Genomic DNA, 16,899 nt, shown 5'->3' on the forward strand with positions numbered 1-16,899 from the left:
GTGTATTAAGATTTACAGTAATTATATGTTGGAGAGCCAATAAATCATCTTAGCCCGGGGACCATGTGGCAGAAAAAACACTATTGGGGGCTGGACATGTAAATGTCATTAAAAAGTGTGCTTTAGCTGGAGGGCTCGGAGTCCTTTTTGGAGGTTCACAATTAAATTATGTTTCAGGGATTCAAAATTTGATCATAAAATTATTATTGTGGGTTTTTTTCCTCTGTTTTTTCTACCTTAATATTTTTTATTTACATTTTGTTGTGTCGTGTGATTTTCAGGTATTCCGTGTTGTTCCACTTCAAAGTTGCTTAGTATAAAAATGTTAAAATGTCTCCGTAGAATCAAAAAAATGAATGCTATTATAATTTTGCTCTGTAATCACGGTTCACGGATCCCTTAACCACCAGGGTCTTAGGGGCATCACTTCCTGTGGTGGATCTTGGGCATGTACAGCCTGGCGGTGCCCATCCATCTCCAGGCCGCTTTTTTGGACAGGGGTTTGCTCCCCCACATGAAACAGTATCGGTTACCATGTTTACCAGTACCAGGAAAAATCTCCAGGCTGCTTTTTTGGATAGGGGTTTGCTCGCCCACATGAAACAGTACCGGTTACCATGTTTACCAGTACCAGGTAAAACCTGCTGATCTGACACTGATACAGCACCTTCATCATCTGGTTGCCGTTGTTTTTTCAGTGTGAAGCGTTATCCCACCCTTCAGAGATGAGCCCGACCTCCTGGCATCAACATGTAACAATACTATTATCAGATACTAAATCACTGGGGGAAAACTTTTGAGTATTTTATCGTACAATACACATGGCGCGACCCTTTCAAAATTAATTTTTAAGTCGTTTTGTGTATAATGCTACAGAATGAAAATAAAATAGTAAAAATATAATATGTACATATAAATATATATATATATTACTTAAACAACAAATACAAAATTTAGTGCTTAAAATTGGGACATGATATATTACTTCGGTTTAATTCTGGGAAAAAAACTGCACTACATTACTACAGTAATGCTTGTAAAAATATACTACTACATAAATATTACACAAATACTTCTACACTAAATATTGTAACAAAATACCACAAAAACCCTACACAAATACAACAGCATTACAGTAATATTACAGAAATACGACAGAAGTACTGCAAAAATAATACAGAGGACACACTACGAAAATACGACAATGGAAATACTACAAAAATATAATAAAACTAAAAATACTACAGTAATAGTACTAAAATGGAATACTCTCGAAACTACTACTCAACTAAACAACGTATTATTTTCCCTTTAGGTATGTGTGTTTCAAAACCAATTTTATAGAATAAATCTGTTCATAAACGAAATAGATTAAAGCAACAGAAGAAAATCCGAAGAGCCGATTATGAGCCGAAAGATTCGGCTCTTTTTAATGAGCCAAGCCCCAAAAGCCGATTCTTTAAAAAGAAACGGAAATCCCATCACTAAATAAGAGCCCTCATCTGTCACATTACTTTTGTTGACGCGTATCCAAGGAAACAACATGTGCTGTAATTCCCTCGGCTTGTGTTAGCCTTTGTAATTCATTAAATTATATTTTTTATATACTTTTTTCAAGTCCCAATATTTTATTTAGGTACTCATTAGGTTTCCGGTTGTTTTACATCTAATAGCGCCGTCAATAAAAAGCATTTTTACCTCGAATTGACCCTATGGGATTTTCAAGTACCTTCTCCGGTCCCCATGGCAACGCCTTTACGGCTCATCTGTTTAACTGCAGCTGCCTACATTTGATGGCGTAAAGTTCTATACAATTGTGTTTGATCTCATCAGAAGGAAGAATAACAAACTATCCCGCGGTTGGCGTGAAATGACTTAATCACCCAAAATTTGAGTGTCTATAGAGAGCCAAATGCTAAGATAACGAGGGACAAAATAAGAATATGTCGGACATTTTGTGCAAGTGGTTTAATGAGGAGCTTCGCCTCTCAAAGGTTATTGGTACGTAAAACTCTAATTATCAAATATTTACAGTTATTAATGTGTTTTAATTCGTTTGAAATGTCTCTTGGTGATTTTTTTGTGTGAGTGAGTAGAATTTATTATTATTATTATTATTATTATTACCAAAATAGTCATAAATGTTTAAGACAGTTGTTACAGTATGTCACAAAAGTGTGTACACCCATCACGCTTATTTCTTTCTTTTTAGATTCTTTTTTCTATTTTTCCCCCGTTTTTTCTATTTCATTCAATTTGTCCTTTCCTTTTCATTTGAGTCGCTGAAATCTTACTTGTTTTTGTTTACATTACACAATAGAGTGACATCTAGTTGCCATATATCGCACACTGTACTTTTAAATGTGTAAATTGTAAACAGTATAGAGTGTTTATCAAATAAGAAAATGGGTGTTTGCCTATTGCCTATGAGAGTTCAATAAATGGCTTTTATTCTCATTATGTTATACAACAGTACAAATAAATCGTACCGCTTCTCCTTTCAGTGCAAGATGAACAAATTTAAAAGACAAAAAATAGAAATAATGCATATTCACAGCGGCAGTTTTACAATGCATTGTGCTCATGACACTGTAGATGAGAGTACACGTTCATATAGTTTATTCTGGAATGGGAAATAATACATTAAAATATTTATTCATTCATGCAGGTCACTAGACATGCTCATTTTGTGACCAAAACCCTACATTTTTCCAGCCACAGTGGATGTGAAATCATCATTTATTTTTTCTTTGTTTTTCTTTCCGATAATTAACATGAATGTGAATGTGTTTTCATTGTGCGGCATTTATTTGAGTGGCGACCGGTCGAGAGCGTGAACCAGCTCTTTCCCATAATATATTAACAAATATTTTTGATTAATCAATTGTTTAACTTTATTCAATCTGCATTATGGTTTAGCAGCAAAAATCGATTTGTGTTTTAATCTTACCACTCATGTCCCACTCTTTAATTTTGACATATGCTCAGTAGCCTAGATGGTAGTGTGCCCGCTTTGAGACTGGGAGGTCGCTGGTTCGCGCCTCGGCCGACTCATACCTAATTGGTAAAATGGCGGCGCCCTCGTTGGCTGCGGCTGCATCGGCTCGCTACAACGGGTCAGGTGTATCGACATTTCGTTCTGTGTACATTGTTACAAAGAATGACAATACAAAGGAAATTATTATTATTATTATTATGTTCATCCTTTTTCAGAACCGAAGAACTTTGCTAAGGATTTTTCCAATGGTTACCTAATTGCAGAGATTTTACAGAAATATCAATTCATAAATGATATCAGTATCTTTATGAAAACAGAGTAAGTTAATTTCCTATTCCTTTCACGGCAAACGTTTTCTTGAATTTGTGTTAGATTTAATGAGGCCACAAAATATGCCCACAGCACCTCTACATCCAAACTGAATAACTTCACTCGTCTCGAGTCGAGCTTTTTACGGCTCGGCATCTCCTTTGACCTGGCAGCAGCTCAAGGAGTCATGCAGGAGAAGCCCGGCGCCGCCACTCATCTTCTTTATCAGCTCTACGTCTCACTAGAGAAGCATAAAAAGAGGAAGTCTGAAATCATGCAGCATGATGCTCTTCATAAAAAAGGCCACGAAATGTTCTCAGATGTAAGTGCAGATTACTGTTATCCCTTGCTATATTGTTGTGTTTAATAAATAAAAGTTTCTTCTTCTTAGATTTTGCCTATTGCTGCTTCTATTTGGAATGCGACTCCCACAAAAAACGGGGGATAACTGTAATGGGATACATGACAAAGATCCCCTTTTTAACGAAGGCTTTTTCCAAGTCAAGGCAGTTGAAACATGGCTCTCACCTTGACTTTCCCTGTTATAGCGTCTCCATCTTGTGGTGAAGAAACGTGACGCAGAGTTGAAGTTGCAGAAAGTTAATCAAGATCTGGAGAAGAGACGCCCTCCGTTTGACAAAGCAGCCCAAAAGAAAAGTCAACTTAAAGATCAGGATGACAAGAAAGCCACACAAATGAGGAAGGTAATCTTAAAACATCAGTATTGTCTCCAAGTGTTGTTTATTAATTTTACACCCAAAAAGTGTTGAAATAACCCCTATTCTCACATTACATACCTGATGATAAATGTATCCTGGTTTTGATATTGGACACCTGTTAAGGATATTGCGCAGTTCCTTCTTTTGACTTTCATTGTTTTGACTATTATGCACCAATCATGTTGCTGTTCTTTTGTAACCTAGAGATTGAATTAAAAGAAAGGGCTCAGGGTAGGACTTGTAGAACAAATGGTAGTGTTTCATCTGGAGGTGAATTCTCCTGTTCTTGCAAGTGTATAATCCATTGACGTCTTCTCTCCTCATTTCAAGTGCTTACTATTTATAAACTAAGCAGTAAGCTAAGGGTTAAGGTAAATAAACACTCCAAAAACAATTCTGCTCAAGAGTAGACCTATCTACTACTTGAGTTAATTTGACCTTGTGATTTGATTTGTGATCAGTGGTGGGCCTCTATGCTTCGCTAAAAATATCTGAATCTTGTGATTTGAATTACAGACGCTCCCCTACTTACGACCATTCGTGTTACGAAAAACAGTAGATACGAACATTTTTTTCGAGATGTCGAAAAATATTTGGACATTGCTGTAATTTTAGATTTTGTATTGTGTGCACCTTTTTTCGAGTACAGGGCAGTACTGTAGTGCTTCTTTCCGCCGCTACCGGCGTGTGGCGTTGTGAGAGCTCACCCAGGATCCACCTCGAAGAAGAAATCCAGCTTCCTTCTCCTAGTTCGTGTGTAAACATAATATACCGTATCTCCAGGGCGCTAAGAACTTTGACATTTTTATTGTTCAATATCTTGTGCAACCATTCAAAATGGTTGGTGTAAAGTGTGAAGAAGAGGCCAGCCGTTCCTTTCTAAATTAAAGTGGAATTAGAAAGCTTGATGCGGTTGAAAAAAAAAGCTTTCTTTGGTCACTTTCTACCACAGAGGATGAAGTCTCTTAACTTTTGAAGCTCATCTTCCAAAAGTAAGTTAAACTCAACTTTATTTATCTTTATAGAGCATATTATTTTATGAAATGTTTTTTTTTACAAAACAATAAAGGTTACTTATACAAACCCTAAACATACTTAAGTAAACCTTAAACATATAAAATACAGCACTGAAGCAACTTACGAACAAATTCAACTTACGGACGATCATCTCGTTTGTAAGTACAGCAGCGTCTGTGTAAATTTTCCACGAATACTTGCTTTTTAGTGATCCCAGCCCCCTTCCCAATTTTGGGATATTTATTGTTTTGGGGATTTTAACCTTTTTTTTACAAGCTAAAATCTAATAGTCACATTGGATAAAGAACATTTCAACAACGTAAACAATTTTTAAAAACAACCCTACAAAATAGTGTCTTTATTTTCAAAACAAACCAAAAGCTGGCCCACATGGTTCAAAGTCAGTCTATTTTTGTTTCAATTTGGAGGTTTTTAGATGCATGTTTTTTTGAGTAAACAAAAATCACTCATCGCTTTTATCTGTATGTTTTTTTTTAGTCTTCCCGTTCGAAATACAGTGATGTTGTGTCAAGTCAAAACCAATCCAGTGATGTCCAAGTGCCTAAACCTCCTCCCTATACTTCACTAGTCAACATGAGGCGACAGAAGCATCAGCAACGCAAGGATGTGCAAGCAGAGGTCACAATTGATTTGTTGTTGATTCTATCAAGGCAACTCTGATTAGCACGTCTATCTCACAGAAGTACACAAAAAGAAAGAAATAAAGAGAGGGAGGTGGCAAGAGAGAAAGAAAGAAAGAGCGAGGCAGAAAGAAAGAGGGAGGGGGAAGAATGGATGAGAAAAAGAAAATGAATGCGAGGAATAAAGAGGGGGGGAAGACAGAAAGAAAGAGGAAGGGGGGAAGAATGGATGAGAAAAAGAAAAAGAAAGGGAGAAATAAAGAGAGATGGGGAGGAAGACAGAAAGAAAGAGTGAGGAAAAACAAAGATGGAAAGAAAGAGAAGCAGAGGGCGTAATAAAGGAAGAAAAAGGGAGAAATGAAAAGAGGGAGAATGGGGAAAGAGGAAATAAAAGAAAGAAAAAGAGAGAAATTAATAAAAAAATAAAGACAGAGGGGGAAGAAAATAAGAGAGCGGGAGAAAGAAAGGACAGACAAATAAAAGAGAGAGGACAAAAGAGAGAGAGAAAGAAAGAAAGCATGAAAGAAAGAAAGGATGAAAGTGAGAAAGAGATGAAGAAGGAAAGAAGGAAGGATTATGCTCCAGTATATCATTATTCAACTGTCTTTTGTAGGCGGTCCAGGCTGAAATTGCTGAGTTTGAGATAAACAGAAAAAAGCTTACTACTTCTGGCCTGGCTTCCTCTTCAGGGTGAGAACATTTCTGTTTTGGTTCATACTAAATTGTGAGGTCTGTCATGCATTTTTTGTTTTTGTTCAAACCAACAGTGTAATGAGATGTTTTTTTCCTGTCCTCGCAAACCCCAGTGATCTATTTCTCAAAGGAGGTTTAGTTTAAACCCTGAGTGTCTTAACCCTAAAATGAGGAAAATACTAAGTTGTTTCTTTCTCAAAGCAGAGGGCTCTTGAACCAGAGAAGCAGGGTAACTTTAAAGGATTCGCAAAAAGATATTGACCAGTTACTAGGTGTGGGTGATACTAGGAATGTTAGTACATATCCAATCCAAGTAAATATATTATGGTTTTAAAAGGATACCGATATGTTTTGCTTGGAAATGTCATCATCATTGAATAATTGAACCCCAGGCCTTGAGTTACTTCATGTTTACAATTAACAAAGCACAAACATTTTTGGCAATAAATGTTTCATTTTTTATTAAGTAACTACAATTCAAACTTTAACTGTGTAAAAAAAAATACAATGGCCAAGAAAGCCCACCCAAAATACAGCAACTATGTCGCAAAACTACCAATATAACAATGTCAACATGTCAACTATACCTTTGATTGCACAATATTATAAAAATAAAGTGCAAAGAGTGTAAAGTGTAGAAAAATACAATCTTAAATCATTTAACAGTATAAAGAACTAAAATAATTATAGTACAAAAACTGTTCAATGTCAAAAGAGTCAAACAAAAAAATCAGCACTGTAACTGTTTCCCAAAATGACCATAAATGTATACGTTTTTATTCAGAAACAGTAACATATTTATGTTTTTGGTTGCATCTTTTTGCTTTCTGTAGGGTGAACTTTTTTCATTTGTTTATGTAAAATTGCAGCAGTAGTGGACCTCTTTACTACTCAAATGACTCCTGGCATTGTCCTTTTTCCTGTTGAAAAAAAAAAGTCCACACCTCACTGCACTTCGATGTCATATTTTGCGTCTGATAATGGTGCGCGTACATTTGACCCTCTCTTCTGCCTGGCAGGGTAGATGCAGCAGCAGGTCAAACAGGGAGTGATGCCAAAATTGTGCCTTTCAGGCACTCAAACAGGCATAAACATACAGTAGAGAGTGGCAGGGGATGCTGGGTGAGAGAGAGAAGGAAATTATTAGAGGGTTGAATTGTCAATCCCAGCACTGTAGTATTGATCTGATCCAAGTACTTGCTCGGTATTGATAATATACCAGTTACCATAGTAACAATGGCTTAGAATCTCACCTGCTCAGTAACATTTTTTTTTTGAGATTATCAATCAACGGAGTGACCCAGATTTTGTTGTCTTTCACAAAAAAAACATTACTATTAAAAAGCAGTAAGTTCAAACTACAGTAATTTGTTCTGCCATTGGAGTAAGGATTTGTTTTTGCACTCACCAGTGGACTAGATGTCCCACTTGGAGCAAGTACCCCAGGCAGTGGAGGGGAAAATGAGCTGACGCTTCAATCCAGCAGCGCGTATATTCAGGAGATTCGCCAAAGATTGCAAGAGAACGTTGCGGCTTCTGAGCAGAGAGAAAAGAGACGGATCCGATGCTTAGTCGAGCAGCTCAAAGCCCATGTGGCTCAAGAGGTTGGTCACATATAAGTAGTCGCCTACAATACAGAAATCCGTCACTGTTTCCTGAAATCATCACCACTTTTTAGAATCAATAAGTTAGTTTATCAGCAGTATTATTATTAAAATTATAATTTGATAGTGAGAGAAGTTATTTGTAAAAAAAAAAATATTTTTGAAGTATAGTACTTTTGTTTGTTAAACAAATCCTTGAGTTTGTAAATAGGGTTTGTGCTCAAACCCACCACACTTTGGTAACCACACTTTGACAACGATACGGGTGTGTGCTCAGCCCAGCCCTCTATTTACTCAGAATTGTGCTGCCATCCATCCCACCAATACCTTCTTAAAATTCTCGTACAATACAGTGGTGGGTCTCATCACAAGAAAAAATGAGACCCAAATACAGAGAGGAGTTACAACAGCTCTCACAGTGGTGTTAAGCAAACGACCTGGTGCTGAAAACTAAAAAGACCAAGGAGGTCGAAGTAGACTTCATGAGGTACAGAAAGACTGACCGCGCCCCCCTCCTCCTGGATATAGAAGTGGTGGAGCGAGTGGACAACATCAAGTTCGTGGGCCTCCACATAAGACCTCTCCTGGTCTACCAACACTTGCCGCCTGGTGAAAAAGGCTCAGCAAAGAATCTTCTTCCTCCAGGAAACTTAAACGGGCCGCTCTCTTCCCTCAGCTGCTCCTCAACTTTACAGAGCAACAATTGAGAGTATCCTCTGCCTTAAAGTGACTCTGTGGTATGGCAGCTGCCCAGCACAGGAGAGGATGGTCAGGACTGCACGGGGCATCATGTGCTGCCCACTCCCTGACTTGGAATCCATATATGCGGCCCGTATAGAGGGGAGAGCAAAGGCCATCGCCGCGGATCCCAGCCACCCGAGCCACAGACTGTTTGTACCACTTCCATCAGGAAAGCAGTACAGGAACATCCGTGCCAGCACTAACAGACTGAGGGCTTCCCGGAGCTGTGATGTCCATCAGTCCCCCCACAACCCCCCACTGCAGGACAATAACTTATAAGAGCCACAGCACAACGCACCTTGATTTACATTTACATCACCGAATCATCTGGAAATATATATTCATCCATGCATGCTGTCTTTACCTTGTGTATGTATGTATGTATGTGTGAATATATATATATATATATATATATATATATATATATATATATATATATATATAGATATTTATATATACATATATATATATATATATATATATATATATATATTTATATATATATATATATATATATATAGATATTTATATATACATATATATATATATATATATATATTTATATATATATATATATATATATAGATATATAAATATAGATATAGATAGATATATATATAGATATATAAAAATATATATATAGATATAGATAGATAGATAGATATAGATAAATACATCTCACATTATTGTGTACATTACATATACATATACATTATATTTTATCCTGCTTTGAAGTCCCCTTCGTAAACACCATACAGAGAGGCAGCAAAGAAAATATAGTTGGTATTTTATGTTAATGACCGTAAAGACAATCTTGAATCTAATCAATCTTTGATAATATGGCAATTGCCCTCTGTAGGAACGGTGGAGGGAAGAGCAACTAGTGAGGTCTCTCACAGGCCAGACTCAGCAAGAGAAGCGTTTGGCTGTTCAGCTACTCCAGACGCGCAGGCAGAAAGATGCATTTCGTCAAAACCGGCTGCTCATCGAACAGCAATTCCAGCAACAGAGAGAGAAGGAATTCCGAGAAGCGCTTGAAAGGGAAGCGGTAATTGTCAACGGGATGTGCATTTAACTGTCCTGTCCATTCGTAAATGGCAGGTCTAATGTGTTCTGACCTGCCGAATGGATTCCCCGTATCTTTTGACTTCAGGCCTTGACTCGTCAAGCTCAGTTAGACCGGGCAGAGGAAATCCAATTAGAACTGGAATTTTGTAAAAAGATGGCTGCAGAGTGCGCCCTAAACCGATCCAAGAAGCATTTTGAGAACTGTCAGGAGATTTTGGAGCAAATTGTGGACTTTGCCACCAAGGTTGCTGAATATCGCCTGCTTACCTCAAAGTAAGTAAAAAGTCTGGTCCGAACAGAGACTGTATTCTTAAACAATAAACATTTAGATTAAACTACTGCTCGAAAATTTGGGGTCACCCAGACAATTATGTGTTTTCCATGAGAAAGTCACACAAACATACATATATGTATATATATATATATATATATATATATATATATATATATATATATATATATATATATGATATATGTATATATATATATATATATGATATATGTATATATATATATATATATATGATATATGTATGTGTGTGTGTAGTCCAATGTGTCTGTGTCCTTTAGCTTATATTAATCTCTTCTTTTGGTTGGTCAGTCTCAGACATGGCTTTTTTTTTCTGCTGTGCCTTGAAGGCCAGCATCTCAGAGTCGCCTTTTCACTGTAGATATTGACACTTTTTTGCGGGTACTATTTCACAAACTGCCTATTGAGGACCTGTAAGGCGTCAATTTCTTAAGTGCGAGACTGTAATGTACTTGTCCTTTTGTTTGGTTGTGCAGCGGGGCTTCCCAAATCCCTTCTCCTCTGTTTAGAGCCTGTTTGTGCTGTTCTCTGAAGGGAGTAGTACACACAGTTATAAGAGATCTTCAATTTCTTGGAAATCTCTCACATGGAATAGCCTTCCTGGACTGTAGAGTTTCACATAAAAGTTATCTTTCCTTGCCATTCTGAATGTTAAACAACACACACAAATGTGATTCTGCCGATACTGGACCAGCTTTAAAAAAGATCCGTTTTATGTTTTTCCTAACCAGCTAAACCATTTCAGCTGTGCTAACATAATAGCAAAAGGGTTTTGTATTCATGCATTAGCCTTCTAATGCAATTGTAACACGATGTACTATTAGAAAACTAGAGTGCTTGTTGCTGAAAAAAGGACTCTATACGCCTATGTAGATATTGCATTTAAAACATTTTCTCTTCATTGAGAAAACAATTCTTTCTCCTTTAAAAAAGGGGGTTTCTAAGCGACACCAATTTTTTGAACAGTAGCGTTTTTCTAATACATAGCAGAAAACGAATAAGGATCTAAACTTTACCAAATACAAAAATGCTTGTTTGTGTGACAGCGGTAAACAATAAAATGATGTGCTATGCCATAAAATGTATGATATATGGAATATATTCAAGTTGTGTCTATGTCATTTGCAGTCTGATTCCAGCAAAGCTGATGCGTGAATGGAAGGAGTTGCTTTTAAACGGCTTCCCTCTTTACGATCAGCAGAGGCCAACGTCGCCTGATCCGGTAGAGGTCCAAAAACAGGATCTGCTCAACGATCAGGATTACGAGGAATATGTTGTGAGTTATACGGCACTAAGATGTAAATCTAACACTTGTGTTTTATTTCTATATTTTACAATGTGAACTCAAAAGATAGCCAAGTTGATAGCGCTATTGGGGGTAAAAGGATTTGACAAAAAGCGCTGTGCACAGGGAGAAAGGGATTAAACGGGCAACAAAAACCGAGTCCAAAACTGGGGAGTGGTAGACCATAAGAGGTTATTTGTGGGCACAGCAGGAGCGCCAAAGAGTAGGGAATCAGGCATGAGCAGTAGGGAACAGCATCATTTTTTTTAGAGCAACAATCCGACGGAGGAAGCTTTCGGCACAGTCAGTTTATACTTGGTATTTGAGGACTGTCAAGTGTAGGTAATTGATGGTTGTCACCAGTTCGTTGATGCCCTTAGGAGAACTGTGGCATGCTGGATCATAACATTATTTTTTAACACAAAAGTACATTTCTCTGAAATATATTCTATGTACCAAATAGGATCTCCATATTTTCGTCTGAAATGTTCTTGTGACCAACATGTATAGCAGGGATGTCAAACTCATTCTCATGGCTGTCCTCAAGGGTCCTAATGTAACTTATAATTGTAACTAAATGTAATTGGTATGTAAAGTAAATGTAACTAATCTTTGATTTGAAGTAACTGATTTTATTAATTATTTAAGTCACAAACCTAACAGTTGTTTCGAAAAATTGTCACTATTGTTAGAAATGAACTATTACAAATGTACCGTTTACCAAATTGTTTGAATTATTTTTCTGACTCCATTAACCAAACACCACCTAACAATGCGCGCTCGTTTCTTTTTGGGAAAAGATGGACAAGAATAGCCGACATTTTCACTCAGGGGCAGATTTATTTTATTAAGGTATTTAACTAAGTGAACTCTGACGAATTAGCCAAATTAGTGTCGCTCGAGTCTCCGTCGAGCCTCCTCTCTCGGTTGTCCCTCTTGATCTTCTCCGATCTTCCCTCTCTCTTCCTCTGCCCACGCCTTTCCGCCAGCTGGTGTGCCGGCTCCTCCCATGGGCGGGCCAAAAACGCCCCCTCCCCTCGATGTCTGAAATGGTCAAAACATCCCAGAGCGTTTCCACGTCATCAGGGCTTTGTTCTCCAAACATTGCCTGCTGTCCCCCGTCATCAGGGCCCCTCTGCGTCGTCGGATGTGCTGATTATCTTATCAGCCCTTGTCCCAGTTCCCGTTGTTTCTGTAAACATCATTCTTCACAAGGTTGCATTGACCTCGCCCCACAGCTCAGCCAGTGAATATCTTTTGCATTTAAATGTAATTTTTATTTGATCGTACAAAATCCCTTACAGTCAAATGTATAAAATCCTTCACTATGCATTTATATGTTAAAATAAATACAGTGACACCTATACATATGAGCTACGAGAAATTCTAGGTACTAGATATGTTTTAGCTAAGATTTTGGCTGACGTACAAGTGAAAATCCAGGTAACGAGAACGTCCCGCCCCCTTGGCACCGGCTGTAGCAGATTTTCTAATTTGCGTGTGTGCTTCTTAAAGGCGGGTTTGGGGGATTGCCGGTGGCGGGTTCATTGCATTACTTTGCATTATTCTGTTCTGTTTGACTTGAGGAAACCTGTACTTGCCCGTTCTGAGTAAAAGCCTGTTTTGTGAGTATTCCTAGTCTGTGTTCCTGTTTGCCTGTAAGCCTGTTTTTGTTTTTGTCCCTGAGTGTTGGACGACTTTTATTTCCTTAATAAAAGTAACTGATCGTTAACGCGAATGAGTTCACCCTTCCTGCCTCCTGCCTCCGATCTGGTCTGGTCCCTTGACAGAGAATCTCTTGATATTACCAATAGAGACTGGGGCTTTAGAGTCATTTCATTATCAATCATTTATCTCATTATTGTATTTCTATGTTCAATTACTATTCTTCTAATGAGGGTTTAGTGATCAGGAAGATGTGTTGTAAAGTTAATTAGATTTACTTTGATGCTTTTGGTAGGCCAGGAATTAATTACTTCATTTTCAGTTATTTCTTATCAGGAAAACTCGCTCGAGATTCGAAGAATTTTAGATATGAGCATGCTCCGGCAACAAATTAATCTCATATGTAGAGGTATCACTGTATAACAAAAAAAAAAACATCTTTTGGACATTTTTAAGCTTGTTTTTTATTTTTTAAATTCCTCTCATTGGCATCGATATGAAATGCCGGTGCTGCTAAGCCGTCATTTCCATAGAACCGGGCTTTTATAGTAGATGTATATACAATAATTTTACGGGCCAGATATAATAGTACGCTGGGCCAGATCTGGCCCTTGGCCATGAGTTAGACACCTATGATCTAGACTCCAGAGCATTATATTGATTTATACGTGTGAGGTTGATGGATTTTATTGGCAAAAGGGATGTGCTCCCTGATTTATATTAAGAGTTATTGTGAACATATTTAAGCGACAGTGTATCTTGAAAAAAAATTGGATCTGCAATTTCAAATCATGTAACGAAAACAAGATAAGAATTTTCATGGTCAGTGTATCTCTATTTGGGTGCATATGTAACTGTGGTCCATGGGGTGCAAGTGAACCTTTAAGTTCTTATTACTATTTTGCATATATTTGCTGTCATGTTGCCATTTCCTGTGTGTCAGAACATGTTGGGAGAATGGACGTGGAGTGAGGAGGCCGGGGAGTTCAATTCTGTGCCGAGCCACAACATTATTCTCAGACACATGTTCTTCAGAATAAGGAGCTTTCTCCCGCTACCGAGTCCGTCATCAATTCCTGGCTACAGGATCAAGGCCTGTGTCCTGGGAAAGTTCTGCTCCGGCAAGACCACATGTCTAAAAAAGGTTGCTCAAGGTAGAAAATCTCTTTGGTTCAGAAACAACTAGCTTTGGGTTAAAAATATCTAGCATAGGGTTTTAAAATTATCCCTCACCTAGATGAAATTGATAAAACGTATTATTATGTGTTTAGTAAAAATGACTCTATCATTTGGGTTTGCATTTGGGGGAAGTTTTGAACAACTCGTTTTGAGAAGTTTTTTTCCAACAACAGACACAGTTTTGTCGTACAGTAAAATAGATAGATAGATAGATAGATAGATAGATAGATAGATATATAGATAGATACTTTATTCATCCCCGCAGGGAAATTCACATAGTTTTGGGTTAAAAATATCTAGCATAGGGTTTTAAAATTATCCCTCACCTAGATTAAATTGATAAAATGTATATTTATGTGTTTAGTAAAAATGACTCTGTCATTTGGGTTTGCATTTGGGGGAAGTTTTGAACAACTCGTTTTGAGACTTTTTTTTGTTTTCTCAGAGAAAATAAACTACCTCCCATTTTTTAATGAAGTATGAACCAATTGTTTGTTCAATTTAACGTCCCCAAAAATGTCCTTGGTATGCCATATTGGGAGTTTCAGTGACCAGTATGACAGAGTGTACTTCAAATTGAACGCACCTCCTCCCTTTTCATACCTGAGGACTAATAAGAGTAACAAGTCACATGGTATTTTCAAGGGAAAATAACAGGTAGTGCTTTGTTTGGACATATACAGGTGTAGTGTCTTTGGGGTGTACACATTTATGTTGCCAAGGGTTTGGTTATTGATGGCTATATTTTGAGTTTTTTAAGGGGAAAAATACATTTACCCTGCTATATAAACTGTACACAGACTTCCTTTCATTATGTCAAAGTGATGCTTCTCAGTGTCGTTCTATTAAACATAGTGAAATCTGCAGAAATGTGAGGGGTGTACTCGCATTTGTGACATACTTTATTTTTGCTTATCATTCAAGTGAATATTCTTTTTTTTATAATGGCATTTTTTCTTATCTCTAGAAGTTGGTAAATATGACAGTGTCCCTGTAAACCCCCCAATATTGCTTAATACATTTCGGATGAGATTATCATTTACATAACAATGTTATTTTTTGTTTTGTCAGGCACAAAACTACTTCTAGTAGAATTTTTGGATTGTTTCAAACAAAACAACACCATTTTTGTAGGTTATTTTAAACAGAAGCAACTCAATGTCTGGGGTTAGGGGGGTTATTTATCCAAATCAACCCAAGACGTTGGGTAAGATTATCCCAAGTAATGGGTAAGTCTCTTTTAAATTCAACTTGTGATATTGGTTTTACAATAACGCATCGTGTGTATTAAGGGGTTTCTTATAAAGTGAACCAGTTGTTCTCTTCTTTTAGATCTCAAAATATGCGTCATATCAGCAGACAGGCTGGTAGAAGAGGCACTGAACTCTCACCAAAGTAGAGAACGGGTGAGTTGAGAATCAGCTTATTGGACTCACTGTAGGTTAGAATCTTACCATTTACTCCTCAAAATATGTGTGCAGGTAAAAGAAGAAAATGAAGAACATGAGCATGAACTAGCTAAGATTATGAATACTGGTGGGCTACTTCATCATACAATAACAGTGATCTCTTGGTAAAACGCGGTTTACTTTTCTTGGTTTCGCTACTTCATGATTTGCATTGTGTATTGTTTTCTGCATACTGATTGGCAAAGGAATTATGAAGTAGTTACCGTAAACCCGGACTATTGAGGATACCTGAGTAAAAGCTGCATGCTCGGATTTAAAAATGAAACTATTTAGTCTTTGTACAAGCTGAACCACATTTTAAGCTGCAGGTTTAAACAGTCATGTAAATGAACAAATTCCTGTCCATTTTTTACATTTTAAGCCCTTCGCACTCCTGGTGCCAACCGGATGTGAAATTTGGCGTCAATCCCTTTGGCTGCAGAATGCAGTTGCTGCCCCCACATACCTGACGCGATTTTCAGCTGCGTCTTTTCAATTCTGCTCTGGGTTGTTTATGTTACCCTTCAAAATAGGGATCAAATAGAAGAGCACATATTTATTTTTGCACCGAAAAATTATGCGAACGGGGGCCGTTTGTGTAAAATGTGAGCCCTATATTTCAAAGGCGACAAGGCGACCATAATTTGGAGAATATTGCCAGATGGCAACACAGAAGTGTATTCTTTAGATGTTGTTATTGGTGGTTGCCGCTCTAATGAACCAAATTAAATTTGCTTTTTATTGTTCCTCAAGGATTAAAGGAACTTTCGCGACCTGACATTGATGATAATAAAAAGAGGTGTAGCGTTTTTGATAGATAACTTCTACTGCTGTTAGAGTCTTAGGTATAAATTGTAGGCTTAATTTGTTGGTGAGAAAGTCAAAATATCGTGAATCCTATCCCCCGTTTAGCTCATATTATGTATCATATAGATAATGATAGCTCAAACATCGACTAATTTATCTCGAAGTACATCATACATTTTTCCAGACTGTGTTTTGTGTTTAGAGCACATTCTTTGTGGAAAAGAGCAGCTTGTCATTTTCCTTGGTGCTGCCATGGGAAAAAAAGAATAACCATTTTTAAAGCTGTTGTGTTCAAACTCTAGCAATAACAAAAGTGGCTTGTAGTCTTGAATTTACAGTAGGCATTGGTCAGAAATACATGTTAACACTATACAGTACTTATATATGTTAAATGAATGCTTGGGCCTGTGAAAAG

The 16,899-nt window shown here is 37.3% G+C and overlaps 1 protein-coding gene across 1 annotated transcript in view; it reads left to right on the top strand.

The window, feature by feature from the left end:
- The first annotated feature begins 1,540 nt into the window (after nucleotides 1-1,540).
- spef2 (sperm flagellar and cilia associated 2) overlaps nucleotides 1,541-16,899 on the top strand; it is a 54,993-nt gene continuing 39,634 nt past the window's right edge. Inside the window, exons 1-13 of the mRNA XM_088336260.1 lie at nucleotides 1,541-2,001; nucleotides 3,214-3,316; nucleotides 3,401-3,629; nucleotides 3,856-4,011; nucleotides 5,542-5,682; nucleotides 6,298-6,374; nucleotides 7,789-7,981; nucleotides 9,582-9,770; nucleotides 9,876-10,063; nucleotides 11,229-11,376; nucleotides 13,994-14,204; nucleotides 15,562-15,635; nucleotides 15,711-15,765. Of these exons, the coding sequence (XP_088192386.1) occupies nucleotides 1,944-2,001; nucleotides 3,214-3,316; nucleotides 3,401-3,629; nucleotides 3,856-4,011; nucleotides 5,542-5,682; nucleotides 6,298-6,374; nucleotides 7,789-7,981; nucleotides 9,582-9,770; nucleotides 9,876-10,063; nucleotides 11,229-11,376; nucleotides 13,994-14,204; nucleotides 15,562-15,635; nucleotides 15,711-15,765 (1,822 nt within the window). The 5' untranslated portion in view covers nucleotides 1,541-1,943. The remainder of the gene's footprint in view (nucleotides 2,002-3,213; nucleotides 3,317-3,400; nucleotides 3,630-3,855; nucleotides 4,012-5,541; nucleotides 5,683-6,297; nucleotides 6,375-7,788; nucleotides 7,982-9,581; nucleotides 9,771-9,875; nucleotides 10,064-11,228; nucleotides 11,377-13,993; nucleotides 14,205-15,561; nucleotides 15,636-15,710; nucleotides 15,766-16,899) is intronic.

The sequence above is a fragment of the Urocampus carinirostris genome, chromosome 5 (assembly GCF_059441175.1).
Source record: "Urocampus carinirostris isolate Australia breed hairy pipefish chromosome 5, RoL_Ucar_1.0, whole genome shotgun sequence".
In the NCBI taxonomy this organism is placed as follows: domain Eukaryota; kingdom Metazoa; phylum Chordata; class Actinopteri; order Syngnathiformes; family Syngnathidae; genus Urocampus; species Urocampus carinirostris.